Source organism: Lathyrus oleraceus, chromosome 5, assembly GCF_024323335.1.
Source record: "Lathyrus oleraceus cultivar Zhongwan6 chromosome 5, CAAS_Psat_ZW6_1.0, whole genome shotgun sequence".
Lineage (NCBI taxonomy): Eukaryota > Viridiplantae > Streptophyta > Magnoliopsida > Fabales > Fabaceae > Lathyrus > Lathyrus oleraceus.
Genome location: NC_066583.1, coordinates 152,721,085 through 152,735,030, shown reverse-complemented (window position 1 = coordinate 152,735,030; position 13,946 = coordinate 152,721,085). Strand labels below are relative to the sequence as shown.

At 32.6% G+C, this 13,946-nt stretch overlaps 1 protein-coding gene across 2 annotated transcripts; it reads right to left on the bottom strand.

The window, feature by feature from the left end:
• Positions 1-9,286: 9,286 nt before the first annotated feature.
• On the bottom strand, positions 9,287-12,619 carry LOC127079339 (uncharacterized). 2 transcript variants are annotated; one of them, XM_051019738.1, is made up of 7 exons: positions 12,443-12,579; positions 11,786-11,858; positions 11,607-11,692; positions 10,387-10,989; positions 10,000-10,212; positions 9,793-9,917; positions 9,287-9,700 (listed from the first exon to the last, which is right to left on the bottom strand). In XM_051019738.1, the coding sequence occupies exons 3-7, from the start codon at positions 11,675-11,677 to the stop codon at positions 9,645-9,647; spliced, it is 1,068 nt and encodes a 355-aa protein (XP_050875695.1). In that variant the 5' UTR covers positions 11,678-11,692; positions 11,786-11,858; positions 12,443-12,579; the 3' UTR covers positions 9,287-9,644. The 2 variants fall into 2 exon arrangements, with proteins under 2 accessions (XP_050875695.1, XP_050875694.1); XM_051019737.1 differs by lacking the exon at positions 11,786-11,858 and having other exon boundaries at positions 12,443-12,619.
• Positions 12,620-13,946: the final 1,327 nt, after the last annotated feature.

Below are 13,946 nucleotides of genomic sequence, written 5' to 3'. Positions count from 1 at the left end.
ACATAGGTTTGATGATTTTGGAGGCAGGGATTTTGATCTTCGAGGTGGATCAGATATTGGGGATAATGGTGGTTGTATATCCATCCGATGGTTTTGGTGGTGGTGATAGTGATGTTGTTTTTGCTGGAGAAGACGATGTTGATGTTGTTGTTGATAAATTTAAATAAATTAGATAGATACAAATTATAATATATTATTATATTAAAGAATAATCAATAATAATAAGAGTGGTGTACCTTGTAGGATTAAATAATTTGTCATCATAGAAAAGTGAATATGAGAGAGTTGCTAGAATGTGCTAATAATTTAACGAGAAAAAAAACCCAAGAAATGTTAAATAGGGGGACCAAAGAGTTGATTTATTTTAAAAGGAACTAAAAGATTAAAAAATATTAAAATAAGGGTATCAAAAGTGTAATTAATTCAATAACTAATTAGTGAATATGGTAATAGATGATAAATAGAATATGCCACAAAAATTGAGCCATTTAGCCTATAATGTCCCTAGAATATATTGTAATGGGAGAAAACAATGATGACATGTGTTAACATACTATCAACAAAAGTTTTTTAATGGATGGAAGATTGTTGACATTTAGCTTTTCGCAACATAATATGTGAAAAAACTAAATACTTCACATTTGATTATTTTATTTATTTATTGAGTGATGAAAGGGTAGCCACACGTCGATGTAAGATTGGGCGTTAATGACTCACACGAATTGTGTTTTTTGTGTACGATTGAGATTTTGTTAAAATCAAAACCTGTTGAAACAACAATAGAAATTCCTATAGACAAATTTATGGTGTGAAAAAGTGTGGCCCACTATATTCAACAAATGTTGACATATAGTTTATTTTCTAGTCTCGAACATCATAATATTTTTTCCTTTTTTACTCGAACATTTTTCTAACTTCCTTACGTCTTTGATCTCAACTATATAAAGTGATATTCAAATATGACAATGGTTAGAGCTTAATGTGTAAATTTTGATATTTTGGCTTTGGTGGTGGTCGTCAAAGTAAGCTGGTGAGGGTTGGCTCTGACGAGGGAATTAAGATCCTGTGAGATGATGTACGTACGATCCTTAAATTTGAATTTGATGACTTTAGCAATAAGGAGCACATTGGTTGTTGATATTGCAGTAGCGACTAAAATGAAATTGCTATTTTGTCTATCGATAAAATATGATATTTGAACATAAGTATGATGATTTTGGAGATGGGGGTGTTGATCTTCAAGGTGGATTAGATATTGAGGATAATGGTGGTTGTACATTAGGTGGTTTTGGTAGTGGTGACAATGATGTTATTTTTACTAGAGAAGACGGTAACGTTGATGTTGTTATTCATAAATTTAAATAAATACAAATTATAACATATTATTATATTAAAGAATAATCAATAATAATAAGAGTGGTGTACCTTGTAGGATTAAAGAATTTGTCGTCGTAGAAAAGTGAATATGAAAGGGTTGCTAGAGTGTGCTAATAATTTAACGAGAAAAAAGAAACCCAAGAAATGTTAAATATGGGGACCTAAGAATTGATTTATTCTAAAAGGAACTAAAAGATTAAAAAAATTAAAACAAAGGTATCAAAAGTGTAATTAATTCAATAATTAATTAGTGAATATGGTAATAGATAATAAATAGAATATGCCTGTCATACCCCAATTTTGTCCGGGCATATTTAAATTTTCATAGAATTAATTTTATTTTTTTTATTTTGCATCATATGCATAACATGACATACATTTCATCATGAATAATACCTGAAATATCAGTTAGGATAAATTTATTGAAAATACAGACAAATCGGTTGGATCATTTCTCAAGAATGTGCAAAAATCAGCAGGTAAAAAGTTTCAAAATTAAAATTGCAAACGCCAGTATTATTAATCTACGGTTCACGTAGTTTAACCTGGTGTGCTCGTTGTATTTGTTAGCGGATGTTTCAATTGCATTTCGACCCGCCTGAGCCTTTTAACCGGTGCAAATTTATTTCAGAACTTGAAGAAACGATGTATTTTTTTTAATAAATATATTTTTGTGCTGATCATTTTGGTGCGTCTGATTTAATTTTTAAAACAAATTTTCGCCTGACTTTTATTCCTAATCAGTTATTTTATTTTATTTTTCTTTGTCCAAATATCCAAATTAATTAATTAGAATTTTTTCTATATACTTAATTTGAATTTGGATAATAAATTTTTAATATACTTATTTTCTTTAATAATAAAAATAATATATTTTTGACATTGGATTCTTTTTTTTTTTTAAATAAATAAATAATAATAATAATAATAATAATAATAATAATAATAGCCAACATTCAACAAACTTTTTTTTACAGTTGGCAAAAAAACCCACCTATTTCCTCAAATATATCTCTCTCACGTAACATCTTAGGCCGCCCTACTCACCTACCACTCACTCATATATGCCCACACGTTTCTCTTCACTCAAAACCTTGGATCACTCATAAAAAATTCAGAAAACTCACTCACATTTCCTCACTTACTCTCTCTCAGGAAAAGAAAAATTCTTCACATTCATTCACTCTGAAAAAACCCTAGCCGCCGCGGATTCAACAGACCCACTCATTCATCTCTCTCACCGGACACTCCTTCAACACGAAACCCTCACGAAAACCCTTTCCTCTTCCGTCTCAACTCCGGTCACACACATACAACCTTCGCCGTTTCCGTCAGTAACACCACCGTTCGACCTTCAATCTTTGCACGAACCCTAACCCACACCGCTGAAACTGCTCGCGTTAACCTTCCACTTCCCATTTCACAATAACCTTTCTGGCGAAACCCATCCTCACTTCCGGCAATCGTCTTACCAACAAGCTGAAAATCATCATCTTCGAACTCCGCCGACGTCTCCAAACTCGCTTCAGATCCGGTCACGGTGTCACCCACAACATTACCACCACCGACTCAATCACAAGGTTCCGATAAGAGATCAACGTGAGATTACAACGACAAGCCGTCGATGTTGGTGCGAGTCCAGATTCTTCACGCATTCAACAACATCGGTCTCATTCGCAGTACTACAAATTGGTTGGTTTCCCGTACGCTCGTTTATATTCTTTATTGAAGGATTCTTGTTCAAATCGAAATTTATTTTGATGTGCATTTAGGGGCCAATTTGGACCATGCTGTTTTTACCTCATTTTTCTTCATCTGCTTGATATTGCCACTTTCAGTGTTGGTTAGGTTGATTGTTGGAAATGGTTACAGTATTTACTTTGGTGTTTCATTGTGAATATTGATTTATGTTGCAATCAATTGTTTTAGTGTGGTCTGTACGGATTCTAAAGACGTGTTGGTTTAGAAGGTTCAATTGAAAAAAGTTATTTTGATGCTATGATAACTTGTAAGAGCCATACATATACATATTGGATTGTTGCTGAAAAAATCGTTCTATTTGGATTAGGCTTGGACTGGTTTTGAGTGCATATGCATATTGTTTTTATGCTGATTATTTTGAAAATGAACACATGTATGGTAATCCCATTTTATCTTAGTGTTAATTTTCTTTTGCTTTTATTATCATTACTGTTATTAAAATAAGGCTAGCAATATTTTTTTTTTGTTTGTTTGTTTGTTTCTACTAGTTTTTGATATTGTACAGTATGTTGTTGTTTGTTTTTTTTGGATTTAAATTATATATGTTGCAGGGATGGTTCTGGATTTATGTTTTCTTTGTGTGTTTGAATATTGTTTATTAGTGAGTTACTTAGTGTTTAGGTGTTGCTCTGTTATAACTTTAAATATTATCTGGATATTAAGTGAATGGCTTAATGGATGATGAAAAGAAAGTCCATGACCTTAATAGAAACAGAAACGTTGCACCATTTCTCACCAAGGATTCCTAATTGCACATGGTTTTATATTTGCCATTATTACTTGGACTTTGTGAGATGGTAGCTAGGTACTACTTCTTGACTCTCACTATTATGTTAATTGTTTGGATTAATTCATATTTAATCAATTTATTTATTTTCAATTCAAATCGATTCTCATTTGCTAGGCCATGAGGCTATGGACGTGTTCTTTAATCTCACGTAGTTAAAATGGCAAAATAATGATGTTTGGCTGTAGATGTGGTAAGGACATTATTTGTTTTAAATTCTTTGTTATTGATTGTTTAGTGTGTAAATAAATATAGATTGAATATTATTTTATTTTTTTTAGATGAAGTGCGAGCTGAATTTTCTTTTCAGTAATTTGAATTCTGTTTGAAGGAACTGTAGTTATGATATATGGAATTTTCTTGGCATTACCATGCTTGAATGTTTTGTATTTAATGAATTAGATGATAATTTTAGAAGTTAATATAATTTGACTCAAAGTTTTAACTATTGAATCCACAAAGTAAAGTGCTAAGTAATAACTATATTTATCTCTAAGCCTTAAATTTCTTGGGCTCTAGTTGATGATAAATATCATTTTCATTATTAATTGATTTCTAATTTGAAGAGTAAAATATGCTGCATCTATTGTAGTTGTATGGTTTGAAATTCAATTGAGCTAATATGAGTGTAGAGTGATAAGCTTAATTTATAAAAGTATCATTCTATTGTTGTTAATATACTGATATATGGTGGAGTATAGGTGCAATTGGGATTGTCACAATTTGTAAAACAAATATAAAACATGTTTAGTTATGATGCTATACAATTTAGTAATGTTAGCAATTGATTCATTCTATATCCTATTATCCTAAAAATAATCTAATTATTTTGGTCCAACGCCATTTTTTTTAAAATTCAAATCAAATCATTTTATAATAAGAAACGAAAAGGGAGATGACTTTGAGTCTTCAATTTCTCTCCTCGATTATTTGAAAACAAGTTCTCTTACTTGGTTAGTTGAATAATCGTCATTTCTAATTCACTTAAGCATAAATTAAATCAAACGTTCTTACAATGTATAAAAATGAAATGGGGGATGGTTTTAAGCCTTTAACTCCTCCCCTCGATTGTTTGAATACGAGTTTTCTTACTCGGTCAGTTAAACACTCGTCTTTTCTTTGCAAACTTCTAAACCCAGATTAAATCAAATTATTTTCATAATAATGAAATGAAAAGGGAGATGACTTTGAGTTTTCAACTTCTCTCCCCAATTGTTTGAATACGAGTTCTCTTACTCGGTCAGTCGAACAATTGTCATATTTTACCAACTCATACTTAATCAAATCATTTTCATAACGAACTATACGAAAAGGAGATGGTCTTGAGTCTTCAATTCCTCTTCTCAAATGCTTGGACATGAGTTGTCTTACTCAGACATTCAAGTACTTGTCGTCTATCCTAAAAATACATCAACCATATACAACCTTATTTTCATAAATATTCAGATGAAATAGAAAGTGGTCTAGAGTCTTCTATTCTCTTTCCCGATTATTAGGATGCGAGTTATCTTACTCGATTATCCAAGTATTCGTCACCCATTCAAAACATCCTAACTATTATCAAATCCTTTCTAATTAAGGATGAAAAAGAAAGTGGTCTAGAGTCTTCTATTCCCTTTCCCGACTGTTAGGATACGAGTTGTCTTACTCGACTATCCGAGTAATCGTCATCCAACCAAAAACATCTCAACCAATCAAAACATCCAACATATTAATCCCACTTGTCACCCCCCGTGTGACCAAAACTCTTTTCAGAAAAAACACTATTTAATCATTTCTAATGCGCACAACAAACCAATGCTTAAGCCTCCGCCGAGAGTAGACAAGCCAACGTTTAGCCTTTAGAACATGATCTAAACAGTTGTTCATTAAAAAACACCAACCAACCGTAGTTCCCCGAACTACGAATGCTCTGATTTCCTTATTTAAGGATACGTAGGCAGGAGATTGCTGTATCTTCGCGAGCACACTAATAAAAAACCTCCCCTTTCTCCTTTTTGAGGTTCTTATCCATTTCTATTTTTAATAACCTAAAGATAACAAACAAACATAAATTAACACTCGAAACACACTATTGAACTAAAAGGTTCCCGTTGAGTACAACGGACACAAGGGATGCTAATACCTTCCTCTTGCGTAATCCACTCCCGAACCCGAATGTGGTTGCGACGACCATTATTCAATTTCCTAAAGGTTTTATCGATATTTTCTTATCCCTTTATTGGGATAAATAAAGTTTGGTGGCGACTCTGTTCGAACACTAAATATTTTCCGCGACCATCGCGAGGAATCGTATTTTTCGAGATGCGACAATGCCATAAAAATTGAGCCATTTAGCCTATAATATCCCTAGAATATGTCGTTATGGGTGAAAACAATGATGACATGTGTTAACATACTATCAGCAAAAGTTTTTTAATGGGTGGGAGATTGTTGACATTTAACTTTTTGCAACATAATGTGTGAAAAAACTAAATACTTCACATGTGATTGTTTTATTTATTTATTGGGTGATGAAAGGGTAGCCACACGTCGATGTAAGATTGGGCGTTAATGACTCACGCGAATTGTGTTTTTTGTGTACGATTGAGATCTTCTTAAAATCAAAACCTGTTGAAACAACAATAGAAATTACTATATACAAATTTATGGTGTGAAAAAGTGAGGCCCACTATATTCAACAAATGTTGACATATAGATTATTTTCTAACCTCGAACGTCATAATATTTTTTCCTTTTTGCTTGGAACATTTTACTAACTTCCTTATGTCTTTGATCTCAACTGTATAAAGTGATATTCGAATATGACAATGGTTAGAGCTTAATGTGTAAACTTTGATATTTTGGCTTTGGTGTTGGTCGTCAAAGTAAGCTGGTGAGCGTTGGCTCTGACGAGGGAATTAAGATCTTGTGAGATGATGTATGTACGATCCTTAAATTTGAATTTGATGACTTTAGCAATAAGAAGCACATTGGTTATTGATATTGCAGTAGCGACTGAAATGAAATTGCTATTTTGTCTATCGGTAAAATATGATCTTTGAACATAAGTATGATGATTTTGGAGGTGGGGGTGTTGATCTTCGAGGTGGATTAGTTATTGAGGATAATGGTGGTTGTATATCCGGTGGTTTTGGTTGTGGTGACAATGGTGTTATTTTTACTAGAGAAGACAATAACGTTGATGTTGTTATTGATGTTGTTTTTTATAAATTTAAATAAATTAGATAGATATAAATTATGTATTTTATAGGATTAAAGAGTCTGTCGTCGAGAAGAGAGAATATGAGAGGGTTACAAGAGTGTGCTAATAATTTAACGAGAAAAAAACCCAAAAAATGTTAAATATGGGGACCAAAGAATTGATTTATTTTAAAAGAAACTAAAAGATTAAAAAAAATTAAAATAAGGGTATCAAAAGTGTAATTAATTCAATAACTAATTAGTGAATATGGTAATAGATAATAAATAGAATATGCCACAAAAATTGAGCCATTTAGCCTATAATGTCCCTAGAATATGTCGTAATGGGAGAAAACAATGATGGCATGTGTTAACATACTATCAACAAAAGTTTTTTAATGGGTGGGAGATTGTTGACATTTAGCTTTTCGCAACATAATGTGTGAAAAAACTAAATACTTCTCATGTGATTGTTTTTTTATTTATTGGGTGATGAAAGAGGTAGCCACACGTCGATGTAAGATTGGGCGTTAATGACTCACGCGAATTGTTGTGTACGATTGAGATTTTGTTAAAATCAAAACTTGTTGAAACAACAATGGAAATTACTCTATACAAATTTATGGTGTGAGTGCGGCCCACTATATTCAACAAATGTTGACATATAATTTGTTGACATATAGTTTATTTTCTAGCCTCGAACATCATAATATTTTTTCCTTTTTTCTTGGAACATTTTTCTAACTTCCTTACGTCTTTGATCTCAACTATATAGAGTGATATTCAAATATGACAATGGTTAGAGTTTAACGTGTAAACTTTGATATTTTGGCTTTGGTGGTGGTCGTCAAAGTAAGTCGGTGAGCGTTGGCTCTGACAAGGGAATTAAGATCCTGTGAGATGATGTACGTACGATCCTTAAATTTGAATTTGATGACTTTAGCAATAAGGAGCACATTGGTTGTTGATATTGCAGTAGCGACTGAAATGAAATTGCTATTTTGTCTATCGGTAAAATATGATCTTTGAACATAAATATGATGATTTTGGAGGTGGGGGTGTTGATCTTCGAGGTGGATTAGATATTGAGGATAATGGTGATTGTATATCTGGTGGTTTTGGTAGTGGTGACAATGATGTTATTTTTACTAGAAAAGACGATAACGTTGATGATGTTGTTTTTGATAAATTTAAATAAATTAGATAGATATAGATTATAGCATATTATTTTATTAAAAATAATCAATAATAATAAGAGTGATGTATTTTATAGGATTAAAGAGTTCATAGAAAAGGGAATATGAGATGGTTACAAGAGTGTGTTAATCATTTAATGAGAACACTTAAATAACTAAACGAGTGTGTTAATCATTTAATGAGAACACTTAAATAATTAAACGATTAAGGGTAGAATCCTTTCATTAGACTCAACTTAATTGTCAAATTCGTCAAGGTCCATTTAAGCACAAAATTCAATAAATTAATTCATAAATAATTAGTGTTTTACAATAATTGACCATAATATAATTTATAATAATTAATTATATCAATTCATATTTAATTAATTAAATAATTAATCTAACAATCTCTTGGATAATAATTAATTATTAAAAATATTAATTTAATATTATAATATTAATAATGGTCAAATCATTAATCAATAAAAATAAATAAATTTTATCATTACAACATTTGTATCTAACAGGAAAAACAATCTCCTTCTTGTTAAAACTTTAGCCATTAGTAGCTTGCTATGCAAAGCCAAAAAGGCCCAATATGAACACAATGACCCATAATTTCAATGCTATCAAGAAGGAGATTGTTTTTCCCACCTATATTACTCATCCACCACAGTGAAATTTCAATAATGTCCATAAAATTCAGATTTTAACATTCGAACATATTCAAAATTTCAAGTTCTTTTGTATTTTTGTCAAATAAAAGGTAAAAATAGATCCAAATTTTAAAATTTAGATTCACTCAATCCCAATTCATTCTCAAATTCAATTTTCCATATTGCTAGTCCGAATATTAAAAATTAAAATGTTTTCTATTATGGCAAATTATAAAACAGAAGAAACTAGAAATATGTTCAAGGTTTGTTTGGATATCTGAACCCTGAAGATGATATATAATTGGAGAAATCTAAATGCAACTATAATTGAGGCTGTCCTTCTGTTTTCTCTCATTGGCAATGGCCATTGGTCACATTCAATAAAAATTGTTGAAGATGCAAATGCAGCATTTGCGAAACTCAATGGCAGTGTAAGTTTCATTGTTAAGTGTTCATTCAACAATTTGGTTTCTTAAAAGACTTTGTTCCAAAGTTTTGCATTAGTAGTTGTTTCTATTCTGCAAAACTTCTGATGTGCACGATGTTGCAATTTCATCCTAGAACAAACGGAAGGATAGGATTTAGCAACATTAGCCCTATGATATTGAGTACCATACCCCAACAACATTGAGAATTTTGTTTCCATTGGTCTGGTTTGAGATTTCACATTGAGAGTTCTCGCGGCAGATTAGAAGTGGACTACTATTTCCTTGGCTTTGGTTTGAAAACACCCCACAAGTAATACTTTTTGCAGATTCCTGAAAAAAAGTTAGACCAGTCACGGAATCAAACACCTAATGAAAATATCACTCTAAATTTCTGCCAAAGGACAAGTTTTCTAACAACATACGTCTATCATCCGGAGGCAATAAATGCGAGGAAAAAATGAAGAGTTCCAGATTGTTGATGACTGCTTTAAGAGCACTATCTTGTTCAATCGCGTAGTTGAGCACACGATCAAAGATCATCTCATCTCTAATCGCCAAAAAGTTAAGGGAAATTTAGAACATGACATTACCGATTAGTAAACATAATATAATCCATTGAAGAAGCATACCTTTCATATTGAGGGAAAAAATAAAGACCAATACAATCATTATCAGGTGGATAGGTAACAAAACTCTGAGGCCAAATAACATGTCTTGATAACGACTCTACATCAAGCAGTTTGGGGAGCTCCGTTACTGCGGATTTCACTTTTGAGCTAGCTCCACTTGACAAATAAGCAACAAGATGAAAATGGGTTGCATTGTTCAATCTAAATAGCCCCCTATAAATGAAGAGGAAAAAGATGAGTATAAAGAAAATGAACGTTTTGTATAAATAAACACTCTAAAGGCGATTCAACCATATTATCGAGAACTTCGCATCAATAATTAAGGAAGAGTAATATTCAAAGAAAAAAACTCAACAACACCACAGAAAATACAATTGAAGATCTCACCCCCAAACTGGATCACTAAGTGGCTGAGCACGGCTATATTTGTCAAACTCTGGATAATGGAAGAGCTGAGGCATTATATTTATGGCTTCAGGCTCCGCGTATATCTCATACTTCATTGCTTGTTTGTCACATGAAATATTCAAAGGATCTTTGGCGTCAGGTGATTCAGGGTGATTACAAAGAACATCTTCATTCTTAAGGACTGGCAATATCTTCTCGGTGTCATTTTTAGCAAGGCATCCGACACTTTCGCCTTCTTTTGATCTGACAGATGACACACTCAAAGGATCTTTGGCTTCAGGTGATTCAGTCTGATTATAAAGAACATCTTCATTCTTAAGGATTGGCGAAATCTTCTCGGCGTCATTTTTAGCAAGGCATCCAACACTTTCACCTTCTTTTGATCTGATAAGTGATTGCTTTCTAACTGTGCCACTCTTCTTTTTCATTATGATCCTTTTATATTTAGCTTCCGTTGCATAACTTATGCGTTGGCTTTTTCTTGCCGATTCAGGTTTGCATTTTGGGTTACTTGGAGCACAGTCCACGCATCTCCAGACTATTGTCCCATCATCTTCCCGGTGGATATTCTCTATACAATAACTGCAGATATATATGATACTTACAAGGCATATTTGACAAGCATCAAGCAACAACAATGGTACAAAGCATCTTAGGCCTAGTTTTATCATGGCGCAAGGGCCAATTTGGTAACAATGTGTTTCTTAACTTTAAATTATAGACTAGTTTGGAATTATAGGTCTAATCAGACCACATAGTTAGCTATGCATTTTTATGGATGCAGCGTTAATCCTAATTGCAAGAAAGTAAGCTCTAAAATGAGCATACAGCCTGGGTAATATTACGATATTAAGAACATAGTACACCCTGATCACCTAGTTTGTCACATATAAATTATTTGCTACCTACCTGATCATTTAAATTCACAAATTTAATTGCAGTTTATGTAGTGACAAAACTTTATGAATTGTAGTTACAACAATGATTTCAATGCTGTCTGGTACAGTAAGTCAGTAATAGTATAAAGCTGTTAAACATATAAATTGGAGCAGAATAAAATTTAGTAAAATATAGATATACTTATTTGTTAAAATGTATAGAAACAGATTTTGGCCTAACAAGTTGTAAAGATTTCAAAATCCACATAAAGCTAAATATAATTCCAACTCATTTTTCCATATTAAACATATTAAACATACCTATGTTGGGCACATGCTTTACACTGGATACAGAATACAAGGCGCTTTGAATCTCCTTTATCGCCACACATTAGACATACCTTTATCTGTGAAAATCGTTGAAACAATTTTAGAAATGCATTCCAACACTTGGCCATGAAACAAGTTATACTTTCAAAGAAAACATTTAAAATTCTCACTTGAACTGAAGCTGAGACAAAAGAAACATTTGAAATGCACAGCAAAGCACGTGTTTTGCCCACACACGCATATCTATACATAATAAGACATATGTAAACATTTGCTCATTAAAGCTACGAAGCACGAACACATACGAATACATCAGATACGACACCGATATTGACACGTTAACACCCATAATAATTTTAAAAAATGAATAAATTGAATCATAATCATAAGTGTTGCTGTCGGACGCCGACACTGACACACTTTATCGCGGAATACTGTAGAAACAAACAGTAGTACCGTAACATTTAAAGATGCAACTAGCACAGAAGAATGTTGCTACTAGGGGGACAATTATAAGAATATTCTCCAATTTTGGCAGTACATCATCCATTAAATTCCAAGTTTATTTTACCATAATACCCCACTTTCTCAACTCAAAATTCAAATTACACTAATTTCCAAAATTAATCTGAAATTACTCCAATTTCAACAAAAAAAAGGTTTGAAATTGGGGAATTTTCGGATTCAAGTTGGAAAGAGGTAATTTGGATCATGAGTTATTATGGCAAAAATTTCATCAAGTTTCATGGCATAAACACATTCAATGTAACAGTTGAAACTGAGAGAAAATTAATGGTAAAAAAAATGAAAAACGAAATGGAATTTACCTTTTTGACGCTAATAAGACGCGGATTAGTTGGTAATGGTGAATTGTAAGCCCGAAAATGTGGAGGAAGCATGGTTTCGTCCCTATCCATCACGAACCCTTGCTCACAAAGTATTGGTATCGTTAAATAGAAGCATGGTTTTTTCAAGTAGGTAAAAAATGAGTAAGTGCGTTAATAAGAAAGAAACACAACGTAAACATGACTATTCAATTTTAATTAATTAAAAGGTAAAATAAGGTAACTCGGGTTTGATTAAATATGCACTCATTTTTATTAAACACGGATAAAATACCGGTGCTTAATAAGGACTTTGTTTGAATTTAAATTACACGCCGTGATATTTTCGAATTTTTTACTTAAATAATTTATAAAAAAATTCTTAAAGTAATTTACTTTTTAAATTAATTTTTAAACTAGCAAACTTAAAAAAACACGTTAATACGTAGGTATGAGATGAATTTATATTTATCCTTAATTTTAAAGATGAGACGTCAATTGAATTGACTATAACACATGATTTTGTCAATCCAATTGACGCTTATGTGTAGAAAATGAGAGGAGACACCAATTGGTTTGACTCCTCCGTGTATTGTGTAATTTTTTTTTTGTATAAATAGAGGTGTTTTGTGATTCAGTTTTTTACATCTCTTTTCATTATATTGCAAACATGGTTCGTCTTCATCACTACTATGAAAAATTGATTTATTCGAGAGACAAATCTCCGATGGAGATGTTCTTCTGGAACATCTGTCGTTTCGAGCAACTACGGAGAGAGTTAGTTTGTTGGTTAGACAGAAACATATATGAAGACGAAAAAAATAGAAGTATTGAGAGACTCGATGTCGTACGTGGAACATCATGTCTTAACTGACGATGTGATGCTAATCGAAGAAAAATTAACTCGTGATTATATGATTTGGTACATATCGGTTGGATTTGAGTTCCTCGCCGAGGATATGTACCTATACGATCCACACCAAGTAACTTACACGTAAGAAGGTTCAACATCTAATCCCTAACAACATTGGCAGACCGGTTACTCATAACCCCTTATCCATCAAAATTTTTGGTCCACAAATAGATAAACCTACGACCTTAACATGCAAACATCTAACCATAATATCAAGAGCATACGTCATACCACCACCAACAAGTAGATCATCATCAAGACACCCAACATCGCTATGCACCAAACACATCATCCTACCATAGCCGCCTTAGCCAAAACACTCGGCGATCATTTAACACTATCCGCCTCTCCTCCTACTATAGTCAGGAAGCCCAAACATCACAAAACCAAAACATGCAACAACTATATGACTACCAAACACCACAATAATCATTTCAACATTTCCTCGACGCATCATTCACACCAATGTCGCCCTTCAACCGTCCTGGTCGCCCTCTAATAACTCAAACCCAGTCCAACTACTCTAACATGGGTCACAAACTCAGTTATGGCGGTAGCGCTTCATTGCATACACAAGACTACACAGATTTGTCT

Excerpts from the sequence above, each read along its gene's own strand:
- LOC127079339 (XM_051019737.1), bottom strand. The coding sequence starts at position 12,532 with ATGGATAGGGACGAAACCATGCTTCCTCCACATTTTCGGGCTTACAAT. Across the intron at positions 10,213-10,386 it reads CTTAGTGATCCAGTTTGGGG|GGGGCTATTTAGATTGAACA; the intron begins GTGAGATCTTCA and ends CTTCATTTATAG. Across the intron at positions 9,918-9,999 it reads TTTTTCCCTCAATATGAAAG|AGATGAGATGATCTTTGATC; the intron begins GTATGCTTCTTC and ends TTTGGCGATTAG.